This window comes from Neolamprologus brichardi, chromosome 6 (genome assembly GCF_056152115.1).
Source record: "Neolamprologus brichardi isolate AB-2024 chromosome 6, ASM5615211v1, whole genome shotgun sequence".
NCBI lineage: Eukaryota > Metazoa > Chordata > Actinopteri > Cichliformes > Cichlidae > Neolamprologus > Neolamprologus brichardi.
Genome location: NC_142109.1, coordinates 15,331,070 through 15,356,006, shown reverse-complemented (window position 1 = coordinate 15,356,006; position 24,937 = coordinate 15,331,070). Strand labels below are relative to the sequence as shown.

General features: G+C 43.4%; 1 protein-coding gene across 1 annotated transcript; it reads left to right on the top strand.

The window, feature by feature from the left end:
* The first annotated feature begins 571 nt into the window (after nucleotides 1-571).
* Nucleotides 572-24,867, top strand: mxd4 (MAX dimerization protein 4). The gene is made up of 6 exons (XM_006787115.3): nucleotides 572-810; nucleotides 1,463-1,562; nucleotides 4,876-4,905; nucleotides 17,737-17,851; nucleotides 19,858-20,020; nucleotides 20,440-24,867. The coding sequence occupies exons 1-6, from the start codon at nucleotides 747-749 to the stop codon at nucleotides 20,598-20,600; spliced, it is 633 nt and encodes a 210-aa protein (XP_006787178.1). The 5' UTR covers nucleotides 572-746; the 3' UTR covers nucleotides 20,601-24,867.
* Nucleotides 24,868-24,937: the final 70 nt, after the last annotated feature.

The window sequence follows — 24,937 nt, the reverse complement described above, 5'->3', positions numbered from 1 at the left end:
AGGATCTATCTTTATTTTCCTCAAAATACCAGACAAGAAAAGTAGTTCATCTCATATCTTTTGCACCAGTAAAGCCTGCATACTTTCTGCAGACTCATAAAAGACTTTCACAATGACTTGGGCAGGAAATGAACACGAATACTGAAAAATTTTCTCATGTCACACACGCATACGTGAAATTGCTGACGTATATTTAAAGGAAGACAAAAAAATAGACCTTGTTGACTAACAGACCGGAGGGGGCAGTTTACGCTAAAGTCCAAGACCAAAAGCATACTTTTTGAGAAGTCATTAAATTTGGCAACCAAAACAACATCCCAAGTTCAACCGTAGCACACGCCCAAGACTTCCTTCCAGCCAATCAGAGGGCTATTTTTACGCGTCAACCCTATCATGTACGGAGAAGGCAGACGGCTCAGGCTTGTTGCTAGGGCATGTCCCTGCTCGCTTTAACTCCGCTCAGCCAATAGCGTCGGATCTTATAGTTTCCGCCGAATTATTGGTTGAGACGAATGCCAAACGTTTGCCTATACGGTTTTCCTATTGGCCAGCGGTTCCATCAGTCATTTCAGTGAGTTTTAGTTAGCTGCTGTTGATATGTAGTTTGGAGTCACCAAAGACTCAGAAGTGAACGTAGCCGCGCATACATACCGCTCTGGAACATTTTTTAACGTTTTCATTCCATTCATTTTATGACTTTATGACTAAGTAGTTTCTATTTTTTTAAATAACGAGACAACAACAAGATGGAGCTTAATTCCTTGTTAATTCTGCTGGAGGCTGCAGAGTACTTGGAAAGAAGAGACAGAGGTATTTCAAGCTAAACTGACAAGTTGTCAGCATTTCTAAGCCAGTAATTTTGTCGTGAATGGGGATTGGGACGGCAGCTAACTTCATTTTTTTAAATAATTTGTTACGTTTTGACGTGCACTGCCATAGTGCAGGTATGATGTCACTTTACAGACAATGGGACATAGACCAGGCGATGGGTGCAAGCTGCACTCTGGGAGTCTATATGCTAGACAGTGATAGGTGTAAATGTTTAATTTATAGTGTGTCATTTTTTTATAAAATATGTTAGTATCATTTCCGAATGTGTGTTGTTACAATCGAGTGTTTTTCCTTTGGATTTGGATGTAAGAAAATGAGTAAACAAGCCTGACATTGAAAATATAGGACAGAAATCGTTATGCAGCGGTGGCTATATCATAATATAGACCTCGGTGCTAAAAAGAAAGAAAAAAGACTGCACTTGAATCGATCTTATTAATGATTTATTACGTGTTGTTCCTCTTTAATTGAGTCCCCGGTTGATATTTCACGTCTCAACTATTTCTCCAAAATGACTCACTGTCATCTATTATTATTATGATGATGATTGTAATTGTTTTTGTTTATTTGCTTTGCCGTCCTTGCAGGCCAAGCTTAAATGTAACACTCATTTTGCTTTCTGTGTTTACAGAAGCAGAGCACGGGTATGCCTCGGTTTTACCGTACAGCGCCGAGTTTTCCCGAAAGAAAACGAAAGCCTCGCCAATTTCCAAAAAAACTCAGAATAATAGGTAAATATAATCCTTTCTCCCTTCCCCCCAGCTTTATTTCTGACTTCATGCCAGCTTATAAAAACACACACTCACTCTCTCTCACACACACACGCTGTCTCACTCTCCTGACTGCTGCCTGGGCTGGGCTCTCTGTTTTGGGCTCTCCAGTAAACAGTGCCACGCGTACACTGTCAAGCCTGCTGCTCTCACTGTTCTGTTTCACTCACACCTATCTCTGAGAGGAGAGAAAACACCGCATACGCCCGTAACCTTTCGTTTCTGCACCTGGTCTCACACAGATGCATCCAACCTCTGGAACTGTGTGAAGCTTTTAAACAAATGTGTGTATGTGTTTGTCTTTTTTTATGTGGTTGTTGCGTTTAAGCTTTCGTGCTTCTGATGGAAGTAAATTGATATTTGGAAAGGAAGGGGAACCTCAGCCCAGCACACTCAGAGTTCATTACTGGTGTTGTCTGGAGGATTGAGTTGCTCCCACCGAGTTTAACCCTTTTATTGTGCAGCTGCGTAAGAAGTTAAAGCGAAATATATTACATAAGTTCACTGCATAGCTTTCAGTTTCGGTTTGTCTGCTTCTTCTTCTCAGACCAGTGCCATTGGCAGATTAAAGGTCATTTAAAAACAATCATGGCAATTAATGTGTGGCTGTGTAATGTGTGACCTATGAAGTTAAAACACCCGTTCAGGCTTATGTTTGCTTTCTAAAAGCAAAAAAACCAAACAAACTTCCAAACTTTCAACTAAAAGTAGGCCATGTGACAAAGAAAAGCAGGAAATCCTCACATTTCAGAGGCTGGATCCATTTAGTGTTCGGCTTTTTTTTTCATCCCCACCAGGCATGGAGAAACATGCTTTCTAGGCTATATGCAAATTTGGTTGCCCTTCTGTCTCATTTACAGTAAATAGGCTATTGTTGAAATTATTGTGTCAATGTAGTTACGTTCCTTAGAAGATTAACACATTACGATGATTTAATAAAGTGAAAGATAAAAAAAGAAGGGAAAAAAAACATTGGCTAATAATAATTTAGGGAAGCAAAGTGTGGAAATGGCTCGGCAGTGAGTCTGATGTTTACGACAGTGCACGTAGATGTACGCTAGAAAGTGGTGTCATTACGAAGGGTGACACAGAGCATCGGAATCAGCAAATAAGGTGGCGATTGCCGACGCCAGTTGCTGTTTTTTGTCCTCCGTGTCACGGCAGTTTTGTGTCAGGTGACTGCTGAAAAGATAGCTCTGTAGATAAACCTCTTAAGATAAAGAGTGAAAAGGCTTCAAATAATTGCAGATGATACTTAATAATATTTTGATTTAACTGGCACAGAAATGAATAAAACAGCATTAAATAAACAAAATAACAAAAGTGTTTTGCACGCATTTCTGACATGAGCATCAGACTTTTAGTGTGGCTCCATTCCCATTGTCTCTGTTAACTTCCACTCCTGTTTACAACGTGTGGGTGTTCTGATATGAAAGTGATACTTGCACTCGTTTGGCAGAAATGTGAAAGCAGCACCTTCCACATTCCTCTAATCCACAAGTTAACGTGCATTATATTTTGTGTACACCCGTGTGATCGAGTGAAGGGGTGTGGTGTGGATGTGGCAGGTGGGTGCGGCGCCTGAATAAGGCGGGCATCTACGGAAGCATCTATGACAAACACCAGACCACTCGCTGGGCTTCATGCAGCCAGCCCTGCGTTTCCATACTTTTTCTCGTGACAGAGCTTGGGGCACATCCCCCACCCCCGTTACGCCGTTTCCCTTTTTACACTCGCCCTCAGCTTCTTTTTTTTTTCTTTAAGTGTAGACAGGAGCTGATGCAGGCTCCTAGTTATAAAATCATAACAAAGCAGTAATGTTTAATGTCACATCTGCAACCTAACATGGATAATGCGTGTTAAAGCGTTTACTTAAAGGCTGTTATTACCCTGCTCTGTCACACCATATGTGAAAATTTAGGTCAGCTGACTTCGTTTTCCTCCTCTAATTCCTTGATTTGAATGTAGGAAAACTTTTTGAGTCCTCCCAGCTTGCCTTTTGGCCATTTGTAGCTCATAAAAAAGTGATAAAAGGCTTATTTTAAATGCCTCTGATTGTTAGAGGATGATTTTATGACATGTAAAAGTCCTCCTCATGCCATCCTGTGGTTTTACATAACATGTAAAGGTGTGGGTTAACCTGCTGTAGTTACAGGTTTGTGAACATTCTCTTCCTCGGAATGATTTCCTGGTCATGCCCCGTGCTTTGACTGGGACATTTCCCTGATTTGTGCAGGTTTGAATAGCACAACTTCCTCCGCGATGGCTCTTTGTCGGCTTCTAAGATCGGCCGCCCAACATCCTGTGTTGTCTTTCGGGATGATTTTGTGCAGACGCCACATTATAGCAGTCGCACGGTCAGCTGTAACCCGTTTTGGTGCGCAGGACGGCGTTGTGGCACACAGCTGTGGGAACCAGTGCTTCGCGAGCACAAGGGCGCCTCAAACAGTGGAAAATCTGAAAAGGCTTGTTGTCAGTCTGTCCCTTTTGTTGTTGCTGTTTTTGTTTTTATTGCCGTGGTATCCATGACGGTCTCATGAACAGAGGGCCTGTTTCAGATGGACCGCAGTGCCCTCTCCGCTTCTGGCTGCGTGTCATAATAGGGGTTCTCCTCGGAATAGCCCACACACTGATGAATTCTGTGGCGTCCGAGCCTCCAGACGTCTGAGAGTGTTTTTATCCCGTGTCCACGCTGAGCAGCAGCGGCGGGGGCGGTGGTGCGTGGATGCTGTTTGTATATGTGTAGAGGGGGGGCAGGCAGGCTGTGTCACAGATACAGCTCTCTCTCTCTCTCAGGGCCATTTTTGCCCTCGTGTGCGTGCTCTCTGACAGATGTCCCACAGAAATGGGAAAAGATTTTAGAAGTCGTTTATCATACATTGCCCAGTCTTTGCATGTCTGTGCCCTTGATCCACCAGACTGGTATCCATAGACAACAAATTTGTCCTGTTTTAAGCATTAAAATACTGCATGTATTTCTTATACTATAGCAGCATTCAAATTCTTAAGGCCTACAGCCACTGGAAGGCAGAAGAGCAAGAACATAGAGACGAATCTAGGCTTCTCTTTGATCTCTTGACACACATTTTTCTGATTGTTTCTCAGATCTGTTACTTAACATATTTGCCCAAATTGCTTTCATCTGCCTTGCTCTCTGATCAAAACGTGTACTAACTAAGCCTCTCATTATTATACTGAATCTGATGTCATGTCAGATGATTTTTTTGTAGTATTTTGGCATTTCCTGCCCTGACAGTCATCTTTGTCGTTTCAGATCATCGCACAATGAGCTGGAGAAACACAGGTAAGATGACATCTGACCCCCTCGACCTTTCCCGTGTTTGATTCTGTGTTGAGTGCGTGTGTCTTTTAGTTCCTGACATAGGTAGTAATTGAAGAGCTTCATGGGGGCTTTCAGATATTTTCTCCAAATCAGAAACACTAGTACGACAGATCAGATCAGAGGTCGTCTTCAAAGAGCCAAAGATTTAATCTGTTAATTCTTGTGCCTGAAAAACAGATAATAAGCTGATTTCAAAGAGCACCTTCACGCTGTCTCCGTTTCACGGATGAAACTCGTGTCCTTGTAAGGAAGAATCTTGGGTTATAATCCTGCCCAGACTGACACTTTGAAAAGAAAAGCGGTAAATCTGGACTTCACCTATTATTCAGTACTGAAATTGGGCTTTTTCTCCTTCCTGGAGGCACAGAGTCGCAGCTCATGGTTTGCTTGTGTGTGTGGGGTTTGTTTTTTTTTACTTCACAGCTTTAGAGTTTCTTGTCAGGAAGCAAACGTCTCTTTGATATCAAACAGGCCTTGCTGCTTCAGAGTAGATTCTTTAAAAATTGCCTTGCAGACAGGAATAAGAAAACAGCTGATGTGACTATCAGCATGTGAGCAGTGGCTGAAAAGGGTGTGTGAGTGTTTGCGTGTGTGAGCGAGCATGACACATGCTGTCACCCACGATGAAGGCCAGTCACATGGCCGGGAGTGAGTAATGGATGTGCGTGGCAGAGGGAAAAACAAGCCGGGACATATTCCTCCCTGACCTGCGAGGCACAGGAAGGCCCCGGCTGATTACACTGCAGGTGTTGAGACACAGGAGTTACTTCATGTCCGACGATGGGTGTGGCTGGTTACCAAGCGCCTGTGACGTCCAGTCAAACTGACAAAAGTGGGTGCCAGTAAAGGGTTTACTCACTTCCTTTGTCATCACCGCAGCCACGAGTTTCTGAAAAAGCGGAGTTTTCATGACAGACATGTCACTGATTCCATGATGGAAGGAAAAGAAGAAGAAGCCCTTTGAAGAATAAAGTTGCGTTCAAACACGCCGTCACATTGCATCATCACCTGTGACAAGCGAGGAGTTATTCTGTATAATTTCATGCCTTGTGTTTTTTCCTGTTTTTGCATTCACCATGCCCGTTTGTGTGGAAACATCTCCACCCTCTTATTTGAAATGACAGGGCTGCATGGTCACGAGGTTTTGCCACGCGGTCCACCCTGAGTCAAACCCCCGTCTGAAAGCGTGGCCACAAATTACGTGGTCAGCCACTATACAGGTGTTAACAAGGCTCAGACTCTGCCTTTTGGCACAGCCATGTCTGTTGTACTAGCGACCGTTGTGTGACTAATACGCAACATTGAAACTACTAATAGTTTTTTATAACTGACAAAAAAGAGACTTCTGAGCTTCTAAAATGAGGCAATTTTTGCTCAAGTATCTTTTGATTTTGTTTTTAAAGCTAATGAGCAACTTGAAGAATGTTTTCCTCAAACTTGTAAACAGACATTTGCGTATGACTATCAAGAATCTGGCATGCCACTTGACCACGTTATCAATCGTGATCAGGCTTTTGTTGCAGTCACACGGAAAGTCTATATCTGATAACCAGTAGCTATCATCCAATGAAGATTTAGCTTTTTACATTGTTCATGTGCAAATTTATTTTTGAATTTTTCAGACTTCCTCTTCCACACCGACAGATGGACTAAGACGCCTTATTCTAGATATACGAAGCCTTGAATATTCAGCCGCTGGCCTCAGAGTCAGATTACCTAGTATATGAAACTTGCAATGAACCTTTCTGACGAGCTTCTCACATTTGATTTGTAGCTTAAAAAGATAAAGAGAAGAGCTTTAACAGACATGCTCAACAAAAGAATTTTTAACTTCTGATTCATAAGAAAACCAAAAGTCTTTAGGTGTCCTGTTCAACCAGTTTAATGAATGTATGACCAGTTCTGGGGTATCTGCTTAAAGCATCAGCCCTGTTTGATCTACGGTATCGCCTCAGAAATCTGTACCTCCCACACGCCCTTGGACGCTACTCCAGGGAGGTGGCTGCTGTTTGAGCCCTGACTCACTGTCTTTGTTTCTTCGTGTGTTGTGTTTTTGTTTCCCCCCGCTGCTGCACAGAGCAATCCTTGTACTATACATTCACGAGGTAGATAAGGTGGCGGATGAACATCTCCTTAGAGGCCGAAAGGCATCAAATATAATAGTACCAAAATCACGTTTTCTTGCATGAGAATGTCCTCTAACCAGATTTGATTAAATAAGGGAACACTTTAGTATGCAGTTTTTAACTTTGAGCAATTGACAAAAAAACTATGAAATTATTTTTGTTTCATTAACAAAATATGTTAAAATAAAGGAGATAAAACTTTGAAAAATGTTGATTGAAATTGGGAAAGACCTGATGTCAAACAAGCTGGTGAATTGCACCAGATTCCATGCCTTCTTATTTCATTGCAGCCCATAAACTGGTGTGCAGTGTACTGTGTGTTTGGAAGGAGGTTTTCATCTTTTAAGATAATTTTTTTGTTTGGTTATTGCTTGTTGTTTTTAATTTATTTATTGATTACTTTAAAATAATTTTTTAGAACTGTTTGTCAACAAAGATACCAAACTTTCCACATGCGGCCAAGACAGAAACGGTGTGGCTAATCGATACATTTGCTGAATAATCAGCTAAATGATTAATCAACTATTCATTGCTGCTGTTATATGAAGCTGATTAAGTTGGAACTTTTTGGCTCTCTGGGTACCGTTCGCTGACCTCGTGCGTGCTAGGTGTCTCTGGCAGCCGCTCCGGAGACACCCTGCATATATTTGTGTCCCATTATCAGAGTCAGTCAGCTGCTTGGTGGGTGTGGAGTCCCACAGAGTCGGCTGTCCTGACACTTATCTGCTGCAGCCTGATTTTTAGCTGTGACAGCTCTCTATAGACCATCTCTTGAATGACTGTGCTGCTTTTTGTTTTTTTTCCTTCCCTCGTCAGACCTGCAGAGCATCAGCTCGTAGTTTATGTGAAACTTAAGTGCAGTGTGTTTGTTCTCCACGAGCATTGCTTCCTTCCCATTTCTGACTTTAACCGCTTTTGATCACGCTTATGACAGCTCAAGTTTCCTTTTCAAGCAACGCCAAGAAATTACGAAACTAGATGTTTTACTTTCCCACATATCACCTGTTTACAGGAAGCCCAAGTCCAGTCTGCGTAATCTAAGCTGTCTGGTATGTTTGATTGAAAAAGAAAAGAGAAATATTTAGAGTTACTATTTTTATCCCCACCCATTTTGGCTCTCAGGTGCTCTTGGTTTCAGTTTTTCGAGATCGTAGCGAAGCTTGCAGACTGATTTCGACAAACAGTATCCTCTTACACTACGCTCTGTATCACACTGCAGACAATGTGCAGCAACTGTGGAGCACCCATTGAACTCGGCTTTAAATTTACATGCACTTCATGGACACGGGAGCAAGCCCTCCATTTGTCATGGTCTAGTCTTCTCTCTAATTAAATTTACTCCCCATGTTTCTTCTACTCCCAGCTGTGAATGAATCACTTTTTTTTGGCAGTGAGAAGCTCCTTTTTTCCTCGAGTGAAGCGCACTTATGTGTGTCTATGCCGGCCGGGCAGCACCTCTTTGAGTTACGGCAGCGTGTTGGTGGGAGGGATGCCCATCCACGGCCCTGTTACTTCACCTCCTTGACATCTTTTCTTTGCCCCACCCCCACTTTCCAGAGTCCACATCTGTCTTTTCTGTTATCTGTCTTTTTTTCCTCTTCCTTCTCCTTATTCTCGCTCTCCTTTTCGGCCCTACTAAAAGCCCCTGAGTCAGCAGAAATTTGAGGCAGCGAGGAAGAGAAGGAGGGGCAGGGCTCTCTTCCTTCTCACTCTTTTTTTCTTAGTGACAAAACTCATCTGTTCCCATTTCTCCTGTTTTGAGGTATAAATCTTTGTCGTGTCTTCAATTTTATACCAAAGTTTATCCTGTAAATGTGCAACGCTGCTTTTAAGGGCTGCTGTATATCCTGCTTGTTCTGCTTATTTTTTATTTTGAAGTTAAATGTCATGTTTGCCTCTCAGGGGCTGCTACGTAATTAAAGTTGGGAAAGTTTTCATTTTTTCCTTCCAGTTTTGGTTTTGGTATGACGTCCTCACATGTGACTGCATGTGCACTTTAGTTCCCTGCTGTCACAATGCCAGTTAAATTCCCCTCTTTGTTGGCATCATGGAGGAATCATTGTAGTTAATGATGTCTTGTACGCAGTCTAATTACAGAACTTGTAGAGCAAGCATGTTGTTATTTGTCATGAGATTGAATCAGCCAGTGCTGAAAGAGTCAACTACACATAGTCGACTATATGGATAACTAAGTTTTTCTTTTATTATCTGGAATAGTTTAAAGGCCGGAAATTATTTTTCCATTATTTTAGTTGATGGTTTTGATTTTAAAATTGCGTAAAAAATTCAAGGTGACATTTTTAAAGTGACATAAAACTGAAAAGTGTAAAAAAAACACACACAAAAAAAACTGTCTGCAGACGAAACAGAACAATCTGGGTTGAGTTAAAGATGCAGTGGGAATAAAAATAAAATCTAGACAAGCAAAGACTGGAGGGGGAGAAGAGGCTTAGTTTGAACTTTGACAGGCCTCATCCTGCAGTTCTCTCTCTGATCTAATGGTGCGCTCCATTTGAAGTGGGAAATCAGAAATCACGACTTCCAAGTTGGAATTGTCAACTGGGAAAGTCAGAAAAGCCCCACCAATGACATCACAATCCAAGATGTCGACAGAGCATGTAAACAGTAGTAAAAATGTAAACTGTCTGCAAGTGTCACAAACGCACTGTTAAGTGTTTGTGACACGCTCAAAAAAGCATGCACTGAGCAGTGACGTGGCTCTGTCCACCAACGTGCTACAGCGGTGTTTTAAAAAAAAACAGGGTTGCTTGAGATGCATGAATGGCTCTACTTTCTACGAATGCTGGAACGCAATCAACTTGGGAGTTACGCCACTCCCAGCTTCAACAGTCAGCTTAGAGGTAAAGGAATACACAACTGCTGGGGACTACTCCTCAGACGTATGTGTGTACGCTAAAAATAAGTCAGTGGCAACATTTGACTTTTTAGAGCCTAAACAAGGCGTAGGAGGTCTAGTTCTGTCTTGGATTAAAAATCCCATAATGGATTTTTGTCTAATGGCACTAAAATCATGTTGGATAACTTAACTTTAAAAAATCTTATATATCTGTCAACTTACAATCAAAATGTAACAAACGTAGTCCTTATTAGTTTGCGTCGTTACCTGGAAGAACATAGCTAAAGAGAGTAAAGTTTGGCTTAGCTGATGCTTTCTCCTAATACATGTGGCCATGTTGGCGTGTAAAAGAAAAGGTTTGTCCAAACGTGTGTGTGTGTATTTACTTATCTAGGCATGGGACAGTCTGGGTTTGTAGCTGAGCTGTGTGTGACTAAAGGGTAACAAACAGGCCACAGCTGGACGTCAGCAGCAGTGCTCCCATGTGGAATTTCTCCACCCTGAGGTCACCCAGCTTTAAGAAGTTCATCATTTCGCTCGGGTCAATCCCGTTTTTTTGTAAAGCCCCTGGACGATCTGCTCTGGCGGGTGTGTGAGGCGCGGGGGGTATTTTTACTCGTAATGCAAATATTTCAGGCCGCCGCAGACCTACATTTACAAAAGAATGTTCTCGTTCCAGCTCAGGTGTTACTGCGTTCTCCGCAGTAAACTCGGCTCGTTGGCACAAAACAGTCGGTGCTCATAAAAAAACAGCAGTGTAGGATGCACTTTAACAAGGTGTGCGAATAGCTTTGGGGTTTCCAGGATAGGAAAAAGAGAGCAATTAAAGAAAGACGCAACTAGAGACAGAAGTGCGATGACTGAACCATTCATGGTTCGGCCACGGCTGAGGAGGAGGTGGAGAAGGAGGAGACAAAGACATTCTTGAGTGTTGCTGAAGGGAGGAACTCGAGGCAGTGTAGGACGTGGCTGTTATGTGTGTCAGCCAGGCACCCTGAAATTCAGGTCAGCGGAGCATACACACATACACTGGAATGCAGAGTTAAATAAGAGAGGCGGCTTAGGGGGAAAGTTTGAAGATGGATGGCAGGTGGGGTCACAGAAGTAGCAGGCCGAGTATTACTAGAATGCTCCGCATTCGGCGCTGTCTGCTTTTTTGGCACAAGTGAGCCCCAAGTGAATGTTTGTATGATTATGCACTGATAGGCAAGATTACAGCTGCAGGCATTCTGGTTTTGCACTTTTGTCCAGTAGTAGTTTTAAATCTTTTGGTAAGCGAGCTCTAAATCAGCTACTTGGAGAAGCAACGTAGCCGTGGAAAGTAGTGGAAATCTCTTCTTTCCTCTTTTCCTGACCCCTCTGGATTTTTTTGTAGGCAGGCCCAGACCTTCATGCAGGACCCCACCCCACTGCTCTAAAACCCTCCTTCAGATGTAAACAACTCCAACTTTTACAGTCAACATGGAGCCAGGAATCCTCTCTCATGCCACTAGATTCCTGCATGTTAATCATTGACAAGGACCATTATAAAACCAGAGCGCCCCATGTCAGGGGAACGTATTTATGGTGCTTGCTGAACTTGTCTCTGCTAGTCTGTCCCAAGATTTGCGAGATGTACTTTTCATGGCACGCAGGGAAAGGCAATTAATGTCCAGGTCTGTCATCTGACGTTGGCATTGAAATGGGATGTGCAGAGAAAAAACCTTCCTCTATTTTTAAGCCCCCGCCATCTCTGTTTCGCTCGCACGCTCTCCCCTTTAAAATCTGTTTGACATCTGTTTCTCTGTTAACACCGCAGTAAGCTGGCTGTGCTGAGAAAGGGATTTTGTAATGATCCTCGCTCGCACAGGGGGGATTGTTTGAGTACACGAAAACAATCAAATGAATCTAATTACTTGGCATTCCCAAGCATGCCCCGTGGAAATTCCAGTTTGTTTTGTGGAAATTGTACTACAGTGAGTGAGCAACACACTGCTTCTACTCTTTCCTGTTGTTTAATCACCAGAAAAGCATGCTGAGCTTTTCCTTTAGAGTAATTCACCGATAAGTGAAGTAACCTCCCTCTGCCTGCTTTGCTGCAATCGTGTGTGTGTGTTCAGGTTTCTGTTTGCTCCTCGCGTGTGAGAGCAGAGTCATGTGAGAGCGAGCTCCATGTTCCTGCCGTCAGGAGAATGTGTTTATGGGGGACTTGTATCCGTCTGTCTCACCTTACAGAGTTGTCACTGCACACAGTGGGCGTGTGGGTGTGGCGTCCCCGATGACAGAAAACAAACACAACTCGTCCCAGACGACTGACATTTCATATGAGCGAGATAAAGACTTCTTGTGTCTCCCTGCGCCTCGGTGCGTGCCTTTCTTCTCACTGGCGTGGGAAGCGTGGTGAACCACTCTGTCAGTTTCACATGAGCGTGTCTTATTTTTCTGCCGTCTTGTTTTCCGTGAGATTGCTGTTAAATGGGAACACTTACAGGGCAGGCCTGCAGGGTGACAGTGAGTCTAATAAAGGGCCGCTGAAAGGCTGGGTGTGTTTTGTGTTTCTGTCGGCAGGCCACTGGGCAGGGTCTCAACTTCCCTGCTCTCTCACTCCTGAAGATATATTCAGCCTGATATAAACCTGTAGCAGAAACTGCCATGTTTATAGCTAACAACAAAAAATAGTTTTGGTTTCTATGGCTGCATGGATGGTAACTGTACAGGTAGTACATTTTTTATAACTTAAAAGTTAAAAGGGGCGTGGTCGTTTTCATTGTCAAGTTTATGGCGACTAGACTGCTCACGCTTGGCTGCAAATTCGGTCTCTGAGCTGCAACCTGTCGACCATGTTTATGGTGCTGTTTTCTGACTAATAACAAGCTCTGCTGTGGTTAATTGTAGTTACTACCGGGTTTCAGAGTCTGTGTGATACTTAGCACTTCTGGATCTGGGGAAAAAAAACACAAACAACCAAAAGGTTAAAAGTGGCTTTAAAATGTGACTTGAATGTATGACACCACGGTGCCTATGTCCATCTTTTATATGCAGTCTATGGTTATGTCATATAATCAAACAAGCAGTCAGAGAGTCACATGGGTTTAAAGCAAACCTTCAGGTTAAAGAAACTTATTTAAAAACAAATGTAATCACATGATAACCCAAACTAACTACTGCAGGTTATTTGGAGGTAAAACCTGAATCATGTACAAAATATCAGTAAGAAGTCCACAAGCATGTGCATGTACAGCTATGGTAAAATGCATGGTCTTAGCCTTGTTTTTTAAGCTTTGCTGTAAGAATAACGAATAAAACTATAAGAATAACAATTCCTCAAGAACACAGTTTTTGTATCCTCTCATATGCGTCTTGAGATTGAATGACTGCAGTTCTGTGCCTGCTTAAAGCTGAGCTGATCAGAAACTCTTCTTCATCTTGATGTCTTGTGGGCTCAGCTCAAAAGGAAAATAAACGAGCAGGCATAGTTGTTGCATTTTCTGCTTCTGGGTACTAGGGCAGCTCTAGCAGTGAGAGCTAGCATTGTATCATGGCTTCTGGTGACCTTTGACCTCTGTTTAGTAGGCCTGGCCCTGTGCCAGACAATCCACTCAGCCCTGTGCATATGGGTGGAGGAATGTGCTGGGCTGCAGTGAGCTCATTAAACAGTACAGTGAGCGAGGGGTGAAGGTCTGTTGTTTGCACTAGCTCGCCTTCTCAGGCCCTTTGTGTGCCGATGGAGCCTCCTGAGGGACACTGTGTCCACCAGGAAAGTGTGTGTGTGCGAAAACACTGCACAAATGGTCACTGCAACCTTTTTCCTCTGGTGCACAATACATCAATACCCCTAACGTGCACACCCAGCCTGCCGCAGATGCACTTGAGCTGGAAAACAAGATATATTGTTTTCCTTCCAAGGCCCAGAGTGTGAGGAGGTCTGTGAGAATGGCCTGATCTGTACCCGACAACCTTGGAGCGCAAGTCAGCGGTTTGGCTTGTTCCAGTTTCAGCAGCGTGCAGCTTTCTGAGCAAAAGTTCCTTTTTTTTTTCACCTCCCCGGCTTAGTCTGTGCTTTGTTTTGGCACTGAGCTGCTGATGGAGAAAAAAGATGGAGGGGGAGGGAAGGCCAGAGATCAGACACAATCATCCCGTGGTGGCAGCACATGAGAACAGTCAGGTGGTGATTTCTGGGCAGAAAACAAGTTGATCAAACAGATTCACTATTAAATCCTCAACTGCAGGCAAGAGTATGGGGCAGTCTGATTTAGCATTTTTAGCAGTTTTTATTTGCAAACTTTTATAAAAACAAACAAACAAAAAGAGACATATTGCAAATATTGATATTGTTGTATAACGAAGCTCCAATCCTTTCAAACAAAATCTGCCTCAACCCCAAATCAAAGGCTATCCTATTTTCAAACCAGACAAATTGGAAAATTTGCAGTGATTCACAACCATGTGGCCCGGTGGTGGGGGCAGTCTGCTTTCCATCATTAACATAGCATATGCGTTCATCTCGTGCAATGCTCTGCACAGCGGTTTTATGCAATCTGATAAACACTGCGTGACCGGGGCTTTTTTAAGTAATAACAAACCTGTGTGAGAGGGTCCTAAGCCCCGCTCCAAATCGGCTGTGTGCTCCTGAAGAAAAATTTCTCGTGGCAGAAGAACCCCTGCTGCTGCTGCTAATGCGAGGGAGCTTTCAGGGACACACGTGCCAGGTTTAATTCTCTTAATTATATGCAGCTAATCGTGTGTTGACAGAGATGTTGTTTTTACACGGGGGAAGCGCCTGATTCTTCTCGGCCAGGGCGGAGTGCACACTTTTGTTACTGTAAGGTAAACTAGTGGGGATGGTGTGGGAAAAGCTAGGTGTTTCCCCTCATTTTAACCTTTGTGTAATGCTAGGCTAACCATATGCTGGTTTCACCTTCATAGTAAGTATTCAGATATCAGAGCAGTATCAGTCTTCTCATCTAAAATAATGAACAAGTGGGTTTTTGTTCACCAGTTTCATGAACTGAAGATCTGCTAAGATAAGTTTTTTTTCTTTAACCGCAGAGATCACATTTGAGAAGAATTTGAATTTGACTTTTTCACAGGGGGGCGACGACGAACTTTTTAGGTGCAGCCGACAGACACCTGTCTCCACCAGTCATTGCATATGAATGCAGAAAAAATAAAAACCAAAGCTTCTTAAAGACTGACTCGTTATTGCTTGATAGCAGGTGTGGACTGAACCAAGATCGACTCAAATTATGAAAGCACAACCTTTGTAAGCCAGAGAGCTTCTGGAAACAAATATTTTGTCTCTGGCCTACAAATTCTTCTTACTCATTTTTAGCTATTAAAGTTGGGTATATACTAAAAGTGTTCTGACACTTGGATGGCAAAAGGGGGAGGGGCCTCCTTCAGGTTTTCTAAACCTGTCCAGTGGGCTATATTGGAGTCTTTCCCAAGCTGATTCTGTCCCCCGGGATGAAGGCAACTAAACCGGCATAGCAAAGCGAAAAAATGTTACATGTAAGACCCTTTCCAAGAAGCTGTTAGCCCACATATTTAACGAATCGGCCAACCCTAGCAAAATAATATTTTCATTTTGGTCCCGGCAGCGTTTCACTTTATTTTTTTATCTTTTTTGCAGCTGCAGAAAACATGGGTGTGGTCTTCTCCCTTTGGTGGCGAGTTTGTGCGTTTAACTCTTTGCTCATTTGTTTCTTATGTGGTCAAAGGGCACCAGGGCACACTTCTCTCTTCTGCGTGGCAGGTAAAATATGAGGCCAGTATACATGAAGGGCCTGAGGTGAATAACATTGGTGAAAAAACACGGAAAAAGAGTTTTCTTGAGGTGGGTAGTCGGGCAGAGTATTCAGGGAAACGCCTTGTTTTTGTTTTTTGTTTTTCGCTATGAGAGACCAGTGGGGGCAGGGTGAGGTGCAAGATGGTTGCCCATTGGCTCAAGTTACCCTTTGGATGATGCGTATGGAGCGCTGCCTAGTGCAGCTGAGCACACTGCACTGAAAGGGTCCTTTTTTCAAACCAGAGAGAAAGTCATCCACATACTCGGACCCCGCTGCAGAACTCCTGCTCCTCCCTGCCTGCTTCCCCTGGCTGCAGACCAAGCGCTTCATGTGGCTCGAATGGGGTAAGCTGGAGGTGGCCCCCACCCCTGTCCTCAGAAGACACTTGTTTTCCAGTGGGATGAGGGTGTGTTAGTGTTGGCAGGGTGGAGCAGAGAGTTGAAGGGGTTCAGCGGATGGGGGGTTAGGCGGACTTGCCTCCTGGGAGAGGAGGTAATAAAAGACTGAGAGCACTTTCACATGACCCTTTCACACACCTACGTGCACCTGTAGAGAGATGACACTTTGTTTATTAAAGCCATATCTTTCTGTTTTTAAGATTATTTTCTTAATAATTGTGCAATCAAATCCCTCTGGTCGAGGTCTAAGTAAAACAGACGTGGCTACTGAGATGGTCTCATTTTGCATAAAAATGAAGGTGACGCCCTTCCTGAAAAAGAGCTGGGGGAAAAAAAACACAGAGTGTGTAAAGATTGTGTATGATTGCACACTAACCGTGGACTCAAAGAGAGCTGCGGCAATGGCTGGTGGAGACCTTGTGTTGTTGGAGTTTGTTTACCATATAGCCAGAGTTCCTCAAAGAAACAGGAGAAAGGCAGTAGTGGTGGTGGTGGAGGGAAGGCTAGCTCAGAAGAATGAAACAGTTCATGGACTAGCTTGACTAATGGAGGATTCAAAGGGCTTTTTGAACAAGTCTGAATGGAGCAAAGTCAGAGTGGGGATCTTGCTGATAGGGTCTTCTCTTAAATAACATACAGTATCCATAAAAAAATTTAACTCTGTCTTCACTGTCTCTCATATAAACATCCAAATGACGCTGTTTACTCGAGGATCCAGGGCAGGGTTGTTAGCCTGCAGGGCTTTGGCAGGGATGCAGGGTTCACAGTTTCGTTCTGCGATCTTATCACAGCTGCCATTTTGATTGGTGACTAATTTTTTTCTCTTCTTTTGCACGTTTTCTCAGTTTTAGCGTACGATGGGTTTGCCATTTTGCGCACACGAGGTTTGGAAAATGTCGGTCAGACAGCTGTGCTGGAAAGTATGGGGACTACTATACTATGCACAGTGATATTTAGGTCAGCGTGTAGCACACTGGCACTCTGCCCATACGCTAGTGAGTGTGTGCACATGTGTTCAGAAAATTGTGAGCAGGTTTGGGGAATGAATAATCACCTCATAAATGAAAAGTGCATACATGAAAATCCCAAAAGTGTGTGTGTGTGTGTCACATGTTAGCTTACAAGAAGAAGATGCATAAACCGTGGCTGGATTTCTAACAATCTAATCATTAACACAGTATATCTCACTATTTTTATGATAATATTTGCAGTTGCTCGTGAACTCTTGATTAGTTCACTAATCACTGTTTGACGTAGCTCATCTCAGATCATTACGCACAGCAGTGACAGTAAATGTAAGACTCTCTGTGTCAATTTTGCACAAGTACAGCACAGCCTGCGCTTTGTTGTGGATGAGGAGCTTTGAACATGACTAACCACAGATCCTCTGAACCCCTCAACTCTTTGAAAATGTCTCACGGTCAAGCCCAGAGTCAAAGTGAAACCAAGCGTGCAAAAGAGCGTCAGGCCACGATCGTGCAACATTCGCTCGCTCGTTATCGAGCACGAGAGCAGGACATGTAAAAAGGAAAAAGGAAAAATCGGTGTGTGCTTCTCATAAGCCCTGTTTGTAGAGGTTCTTTCTCACTTTCTGCCGGTGGATGTGTGCTGACTCACTTCTGTGTTTGCTTGTGTGCTTGCAGACGTGCCAAACTACGGCTCTACTTGGAGCAGTTGAAGAAGCTGGTGCCTTTGGGTCCAGACAGCACGAGACACACCACTCTGAGCTTGCTAAAAAGGGCCAAGATGCACATCAAGGTACTAAAATGCACAAACCTTATGAATCATTCAAGTGTTCACGTGGCACATCGCATGTTGGATTTAAGCGACGCATACATTTTAATGTTTTCACCAAGCATTTATGTGATGGAGTGGTAGGGCCACTTTAAGAAAAATATGTCGTTCTTTTTAAGATTATAGTCAAAAAGGGGAGATCAGCTGTCTTGTGTGTTGTGACACAGCATATCTCCTCCGTACCGTGTAATCATCGGCATCCTCTCATCTGTCCATTGTCAGCTATTTCATTTTGCATGAATCCAACCAGCTCTTTGAAATTTTTTGGGTTTTTTTGTTTCTGACCAGAAGCAGCTTTCTGCACCATCTGTTCAACATTCTTATATTTGTCACCACACTGTGTTTAAGTGCCAAAAGAGAAATCATTTCCTTGTCACTAAAACTGATTCAAGTGTAATTTCATTAACTCACAAGGCATTTTGTAGAGGGTACTCTTAAAATAACACAATGCGGCCCTAATACTCTTTCGCAGTATGATGACTGAATTTTTTTCCTTATATTTTATTTTCTGAATAAACTATTGACGCTCCTCTGTGGGGAGGACCCCCCTGGAGGGGCACCGAGCCACTGTGCATGGGTGTGAACACCCAGGAGAAGAAAAATTAAATTAAAAATTAGATCCAAGTGAGAGGACTTAACTTTTTTTTTTTTGCTTTTGGAAATGGGGTCATACCAGAAGAAGCATGAGAACCTCTAGACTAAGCAAACAGATCTAAATCTAAAAATCTTCTCTGTACCAGCTTCATGCTCTACTTCTCCTGTTTCCTCTAAGTAATTTTTTTCTGCACTTTAAGTGTGTCGTTGTTTTCTAATCTTTCAGTCAGGATGGATCGGTGCTCAATGAAAATAAAAATCAAACAAAAAAGAAGAAGAAGAAAAAAATCTTAACACAGAGCCTTCAAAGTGAAATATGTGGGAGACTTTCTGGCTGATGTTTAGATTGTGTATTTAATATTTGACTTGGCCAACTTTTCCTCCATGGTTCATTAAACTGTTTCACTTCACAGACACCAAGTGACGTGCTAAAAAATGCTCTGCAGCAGCAACTAGTGAGCGGAGCTTAAAAAAAAGTAGCAGCAGTGCTTCTACCCGTGCTGTAGAAGACCAACCATAAGTAGACTTTAGGACACGCCGCACTGATCTTGCTGTTTACAAGCAGCAACAGTGTGGTTGGTGGAAAATCCAGACGTAGCGAGTTTTAACCCTTCATTTCCTGTTTACTAAGCATGTCCTCTCTGCTCAGACGACCTGCGCTAATTCTCGGCATTGCGACCGTTTCTTCTTGTGCGAGTTCGCTTTGATTCACCATCGAAAACCTTCATATACAAATAAGGGCACAAAAAAAAAATCGAACCCCACTCTGAGTCAAAATTTGACTTTGAGTTCAAGTTTATTTTTAGTTTCAAACCCGTGAACCTCACACAGTCATTTGGCTACTTCCCCAATTAAATGTTGAAATTCAAGGTCGTGTTGTAACTTTGACAAAGATCTGATTTAAAGCACATAGAAGATAAATCTGGTTTCATTTTTTTTTGTTAACTTGATGAGATCAAAAACAAGAACTAATATTCATGTTTCAGCTAAAGTAATACTTCACCCTGCAGCAGTGATACAATAGGAAAATACTGTGGTCGTCACAGTAGGAAGACGTGTTGCCTTTTACTGCAGAGGAAGCTTTTTTGGTCTGGATTGTGGGTTTAACCATGTGTATTATGTGGTGTGCAGTAAAGAGAAGACAATTACTAGAACCCTGCACAGGCATGGACTGAGGTTGCAGATGAAAAAAAATCCATGTCTGCAGAACAGACACCTTTAAAGCAGTCTTAAGTATGCTAAGGAAGAAAATATGTATACTAGAGGTCTTCACTTCAGTTGCATACTTTAAAGGCAGAGCAAAAACAGGGAGGTGGTCCAATCCGGTGAGCACGGTCGTTAATTTTTCGGCATTTTTGTGTGTGCTTTGTGTGCAGAAGCTGGAAGAGCAGGACAGGAAGGCTTTAAATGTGAAGGAGCAGCTTCAGAGAGAGCACCGCTACCTCAAACGCCGCCTGGAGCAGCTCTCCGTGTCCGGATCTGTGGAGCGCATTCGCACCGATAGCATGGGCTCCACCATCTCCACCGACTCAGAGCAAGGTAGGCTGTCCTTAAAGAGCCAATCACACCTTTCTGGATTGCACTTAGACATGGATTGCGTGTCGTATTATTAGAGTACACTGTAAACGCTCTCCATGAGCCGGTTCTTTGTGTCTCAGATGTCTCTGTAGTGCTTAGTTTGAACTGTTGAGGTATGTTTGATATTCCTGAACGAGGTAACACACATGCAGTTGTTTGTCAATGTAAGGGATTATCTGCTGGGGCACAAAGATCTGGCTGTTTGTGCGGAGGTAATGGCTGCCTAAATCCGGGTTTAATCTCCAGGCACAGCGGGCTTCCTAATAAATATGCCCACGTACTGGTTGTGTGGAAATAAACAGTTTCTTCTCTCTTGATCTGTTTCTAGCAACACTAAAACCCCCCAAAACATTGTGTATTTTTTTCCTTCTTGTGTACAGAGGTGGACATCGAGGGCATGGAGTTCACGCCCGTCGAGGCAGACAGCGTGGACAGCATCAGCGACGGCGAGGAGGAGGACCAGTACAGCCTCCAGAGCAGCTCCAGTGACAACAGCTACACGGGCACACATTCCCACAGACTGCAGCCACACCACTGTTAGACCCATGGCGGACATCCATCTGTCGACCAGCTTCCTCACCCATTCACGCTTCCCTCACCTCATCCCCCTCCCTCCCACTCTCCCCCTTTTGTGTTCGCCTACGCCGCCCACTACCTACACCACCTACACAAGACCACGATGGCAGTACCCCCGAGCTTATTCTGTCCACACTTAAGACTTCCTGACTTTTCCTCCCTTCTCTGACCACTGATCCTACCTCACCCTACTGTATCCTGCCTGACCCCGCCCCCTCCTTAAACACTTGCCCTTTTTACCACCTAAACAGCGCAGAGCAGAGCTTGTAGTTTTTAATCTGGGTTCTGTGGTCAGGTGCGCAGCTTTGACCTGTTAATTGGTTCGAGAAAAGTAAAAGGAGAGAGTTATTATCAGGTGGCAGTAATACCACACACAGTTTGTGATATAACAGATGAAGCAGTTTGGTTTGTTCTGCAGTATATGCAACATTGGGAACCTCGGTAGTCATTTTCATCATACAGATTCTTCCCTTTTACACAACAGGATTGTGCAGGAGGTGTCCTGTCCTTTCCTTGAAACATCTGATTGGTGAAAAATGACGAAACCTTAGAGTTTCTCATTTGGAGGCGGTGGCAGGATGTGCTCAAACCGTTGCCACCGCCCGAGGGTACCCAGTATGGGAAGCATTTTGCGTCACTTTTCGTGCGCATCGAACAAACAAAGCACAACTCAGATACCTTCACAGTCACTGTGCACATGCGAGAAGTTTATCCACCTCATCGAACTCTCCACAAAACGGTGAATTAAGCTAGCCCTTAAATGTCCAAACCTCTTACTGACTCAACTCTGCACACACGCTGAAAATGTGTCCACAGACCACCTGAGAAGGTTCGAGAGCTGCAGCAGAGCAGGAAGAATGTAAATAGATGTACAGATACTGTAGAAACCCTCGTGTCTCCCCTCTGGTTGGGTTGCCTAACCACTACTCCACACTACTGACCACTACACTATACCACCCTATGGTGTGGATGGACTACTATGTCAAACAATGAGAAAAAAAAGGAGTTTCCTCAAAACTAAAACTCTACTCCTTACATTTGACTCAAATCTTGTTTCCTTCTCAGTAGCTAATTGATGTAGCAATAAATACATGAGGCGGGTGCTTCCTCTGAGTGTTTAATCGATTCTGGCAGACCATGAGGTTCTATGGGAGACTTATTTTTTTCTATTTTTCTTTTTTTATTTCTAGATGGGGATTTGTCGCTCACCATTAACAGACCTGCATCTCCTTCACTAACGGATGCTTCTCTGTGAGCGCGTCACCATCTACCCAGATCTCGCGTTTCTCTGCAGCTCTTGTCGCCTTCTCGGTCAGAAGTCGGTGGTATTTTAAATATTTGTTTAAATCGATTAACAAGTCAAAGCTGTAAACAGCCGGGAGGGGAAGGAGGGCAAGCTTGTAGTGATTCGTTCATTTTAGAGGCACTCGTTTTTATCTAACCTAGCAAACTAATCACTTTCCTTATCCCCTCGGCTGATCTGTGGCTTATTTGCGAAGCTTCGGGCACGGCTGAACAGCGATGTAGGTGAACCTTGTTCTCTAACCCGTCTGTAACTTATGCACATTAGTCACTGTTGACGAACGAGGCGCTTCTGTCGCTCTCTGACCGTTTAATAATCCTTAGCCCCGGTCTCTGGCAGTCCTTTAGAGCTTGGCACTTTAAAAAGAAAAAGAAAAAAAAAACACACAGACACAAAAAGGGGCAGGCCACTGAGACGGATCTGACCCCACCCAAAAAAACAAAAAAGAACTACAAAAGACTCAAACGAAAAAGAAAAATACTTGCATACAGAATCTACTCGTCACTGAAAGTGAGTTTAGCCAGTGTAGTCTATATTTCTTGTATTAAATTTTGTATTATATTTTCCTAAATGTTCTCTTGTAATGAAAAGACAAAAAAGAGTGAGTATATCTATCTTATCTATATATATAAATATATATATATAAATATATATAAAAATATGAGTGACAGCCAGACAGACAGGAGGCCAGGCTTGATGAAGGGAGAGTGGGAGCAGGGGAGCTGATAGACTGGCCGCTCTCCCTTTGGGTGACTCTCCTGCTGTCATTCTGTGCCTTGGTGAGCCTTCGACCTCTCTCATCCTCCTCCTCCTCTTTGGCCCTTACTCAGGTCACGCTCCCCCCTGTCCTCTCCCCCTCTCGCTTGCATCCCTCCCTCCTCCTCCTCTGGCGGGGCCTTTTTTAATTTCAACATGAGACACTTCCATGCGTGAGGGCCGCGTGAAGAGAGAAGACCTCATAAATAAGTAAAAACTATCCCCCCCACCTCCCCCTTTATCTCAGTTCCTACTGAAGCCGCTGTTGTACTACACCCTGTCCAGGCACTCCTCCGCCCTCTCGATGCCCGCCCATCTGCCAGTGCCGCCTCTGTCATGGAGATAAAAAACAAACACACACACACACACTGGTGAACTCCCATGGCAGCTTCCAGTCGCCCCGAATGGTCACCAACGGGGTTAAAAACTTCTGGGCTTGAAGCGTGTTTATCTTTATTTTGATTTTTTTTTGTCATTTTATTATTGTTGTATGTTGACTTGTTTGTTCGGTGGGAGCCACTGGGAGAGGAGCGATAAAAAAACAGAATAATCCAATCAATGGCAGCTTAACGGTGTTATCCTCCGAGCTCCCGGTGGTGCGTCCCAAACAAAGTGTTACCCATCGATCAGGGGACCTCTTGAGACACAGCAATATTACCATCTTGTGCTTTCTGAGGGAGGGTGGGGCGGGCGGGGCGCAGGGTTTTTAAAGACAAGCAGGTGGTTTTTGCTCTTGACTCTGTGGTGCATTGTTTTTTGTTTTTGTTTTTTTTTTGGTGACCAACTCTTATATATATTTTTTAATTTTTACCTCCTATCTGCACTCTCTCCATATTCTGCAGGAGGGGGAAAAAGTAACTATAGATGAGGAAAAAACAGCTGTTTGTTTTGGGGTTTTTTTTTAATCATCGAGTTTACATTCATGTCAAAGACTTTGTACATGACTGTTTGTAGCAAAAATGTCCTATTTTCAGTTCGTCAGTCAAATGAACAACTGAGTAAACCATTACTAAATGGCATATTCTCTCGCACAGAACCTCCCACAGCGATAATTGACATAAAAAGGAGCAGAAGAAAAAAAGAGGGAGGGAGCGGGACGATGAGGCGGTGAGAGGGGGGGATAGATATGAGATTAGAGATTTTAAAAACACATGCATATATTTTCACCCAGTGTAGTGTATGAGCAGCTGGTTGGACATGCAGACATTTTGCTTGAATGTTGGATGGATCGTGTTTATGGGAAAATCTTTTAATGATGTGCCTTGGGGGGTGGGAGGGTTCTTTAAAGAGATTGTACCACTTAATGAACACTGTTGAATCAGTTGCCCTTACTTTAAAAAAAAAACAAAAACGAAGTTCCCCATCTTGTTCCGCTTCCCTTCTCGTCACAGAAGAAGCAAACGGTTAACGGCAAGACACAGAGGAGAGTGGGGTGGTGCTGGGGTGGGAATGTTCATCAACATCAAAGTGGGATTTTATTTTAAAAAACAAAACAAAGTCATAACAAGTACACAAGAAAAGATTTGATGTTATTGCTTTCATGCTGCTGTTGCACAGAGATTTCTAAGAGCACAAAAGTTTGTTTTTTGGGTGGGTGTCAGCAGGCGGAGAAGAAAGAGGGTGGTGGGCATGACGGAGTATGGGGGGCGTCTGCAGCTCACGTGCACACAGATGAAGTGAGAAACACGTCTTTCTGTCCCTTAGCCTGCTGCTGCTTTAAAGGTGCTTCTACAAACCCACAGAATGACTTCCATGAAATCTTATTCCTGCCAAATAAAGAGTCACTTTTGAATCTTTTTAATGATTAATACGATAGCTTTAACTACCTGTAGGCTTTAGGTCAGCTTCCTGCTTTCTGCACTTCAGCCTTTTATTTTGTATTTTCTCCTTAATTGTTTTGTCCTACAACAACGTTATGGTTCCTTTTTTTCTTTGTACCCACATAGAAGCTAGAGGCTGAACTGGCTTGGATTTAGTTGAGGGGGAGATGATGAGGGGGTTTGTTTGGGCTGAGGAGGGGGGAGTTCTGTGCCAGAGACCTGTGAATATGTTCCTTTTAAGCAGATGTGTAATTCAGAAGATGTATAAGTTCCATTTTCTTTTTTGTGCGTGTGAGCGTGCGTACACGAGTACCTGGTGCTGGCTATGCTTTAGCAAACACTTTAAGGTATTGTGTATTCTCTCATTGTAATATAATTAAAATGTTTTATACATAAAGCCGTGTGTGCTGGTGTCATCAGTGC

Coding starts and splice junctions, on each gene's coding strand:
- mxd4 (XM_006787115.3), top strand. CDS start 747: ATGGAGCTTAATTCCTTGTTAATTCTGCTGGAGGCTGCAGAGTACTTG. Junction 1,563..4,875: donor AAAAAAACTCAGAATAATAG/GTAAATATAATC, acceptor TTGTCGTTTCAG/ATCATCGCACAATGAGCTGG. Junction 17,852..19,857: donor GGGCCAAGATGCACATCAAG/GTACTAAAATGC, acceptor CTTTGTGTGCAG/AAGCTGGAAGAGCAGGACAG.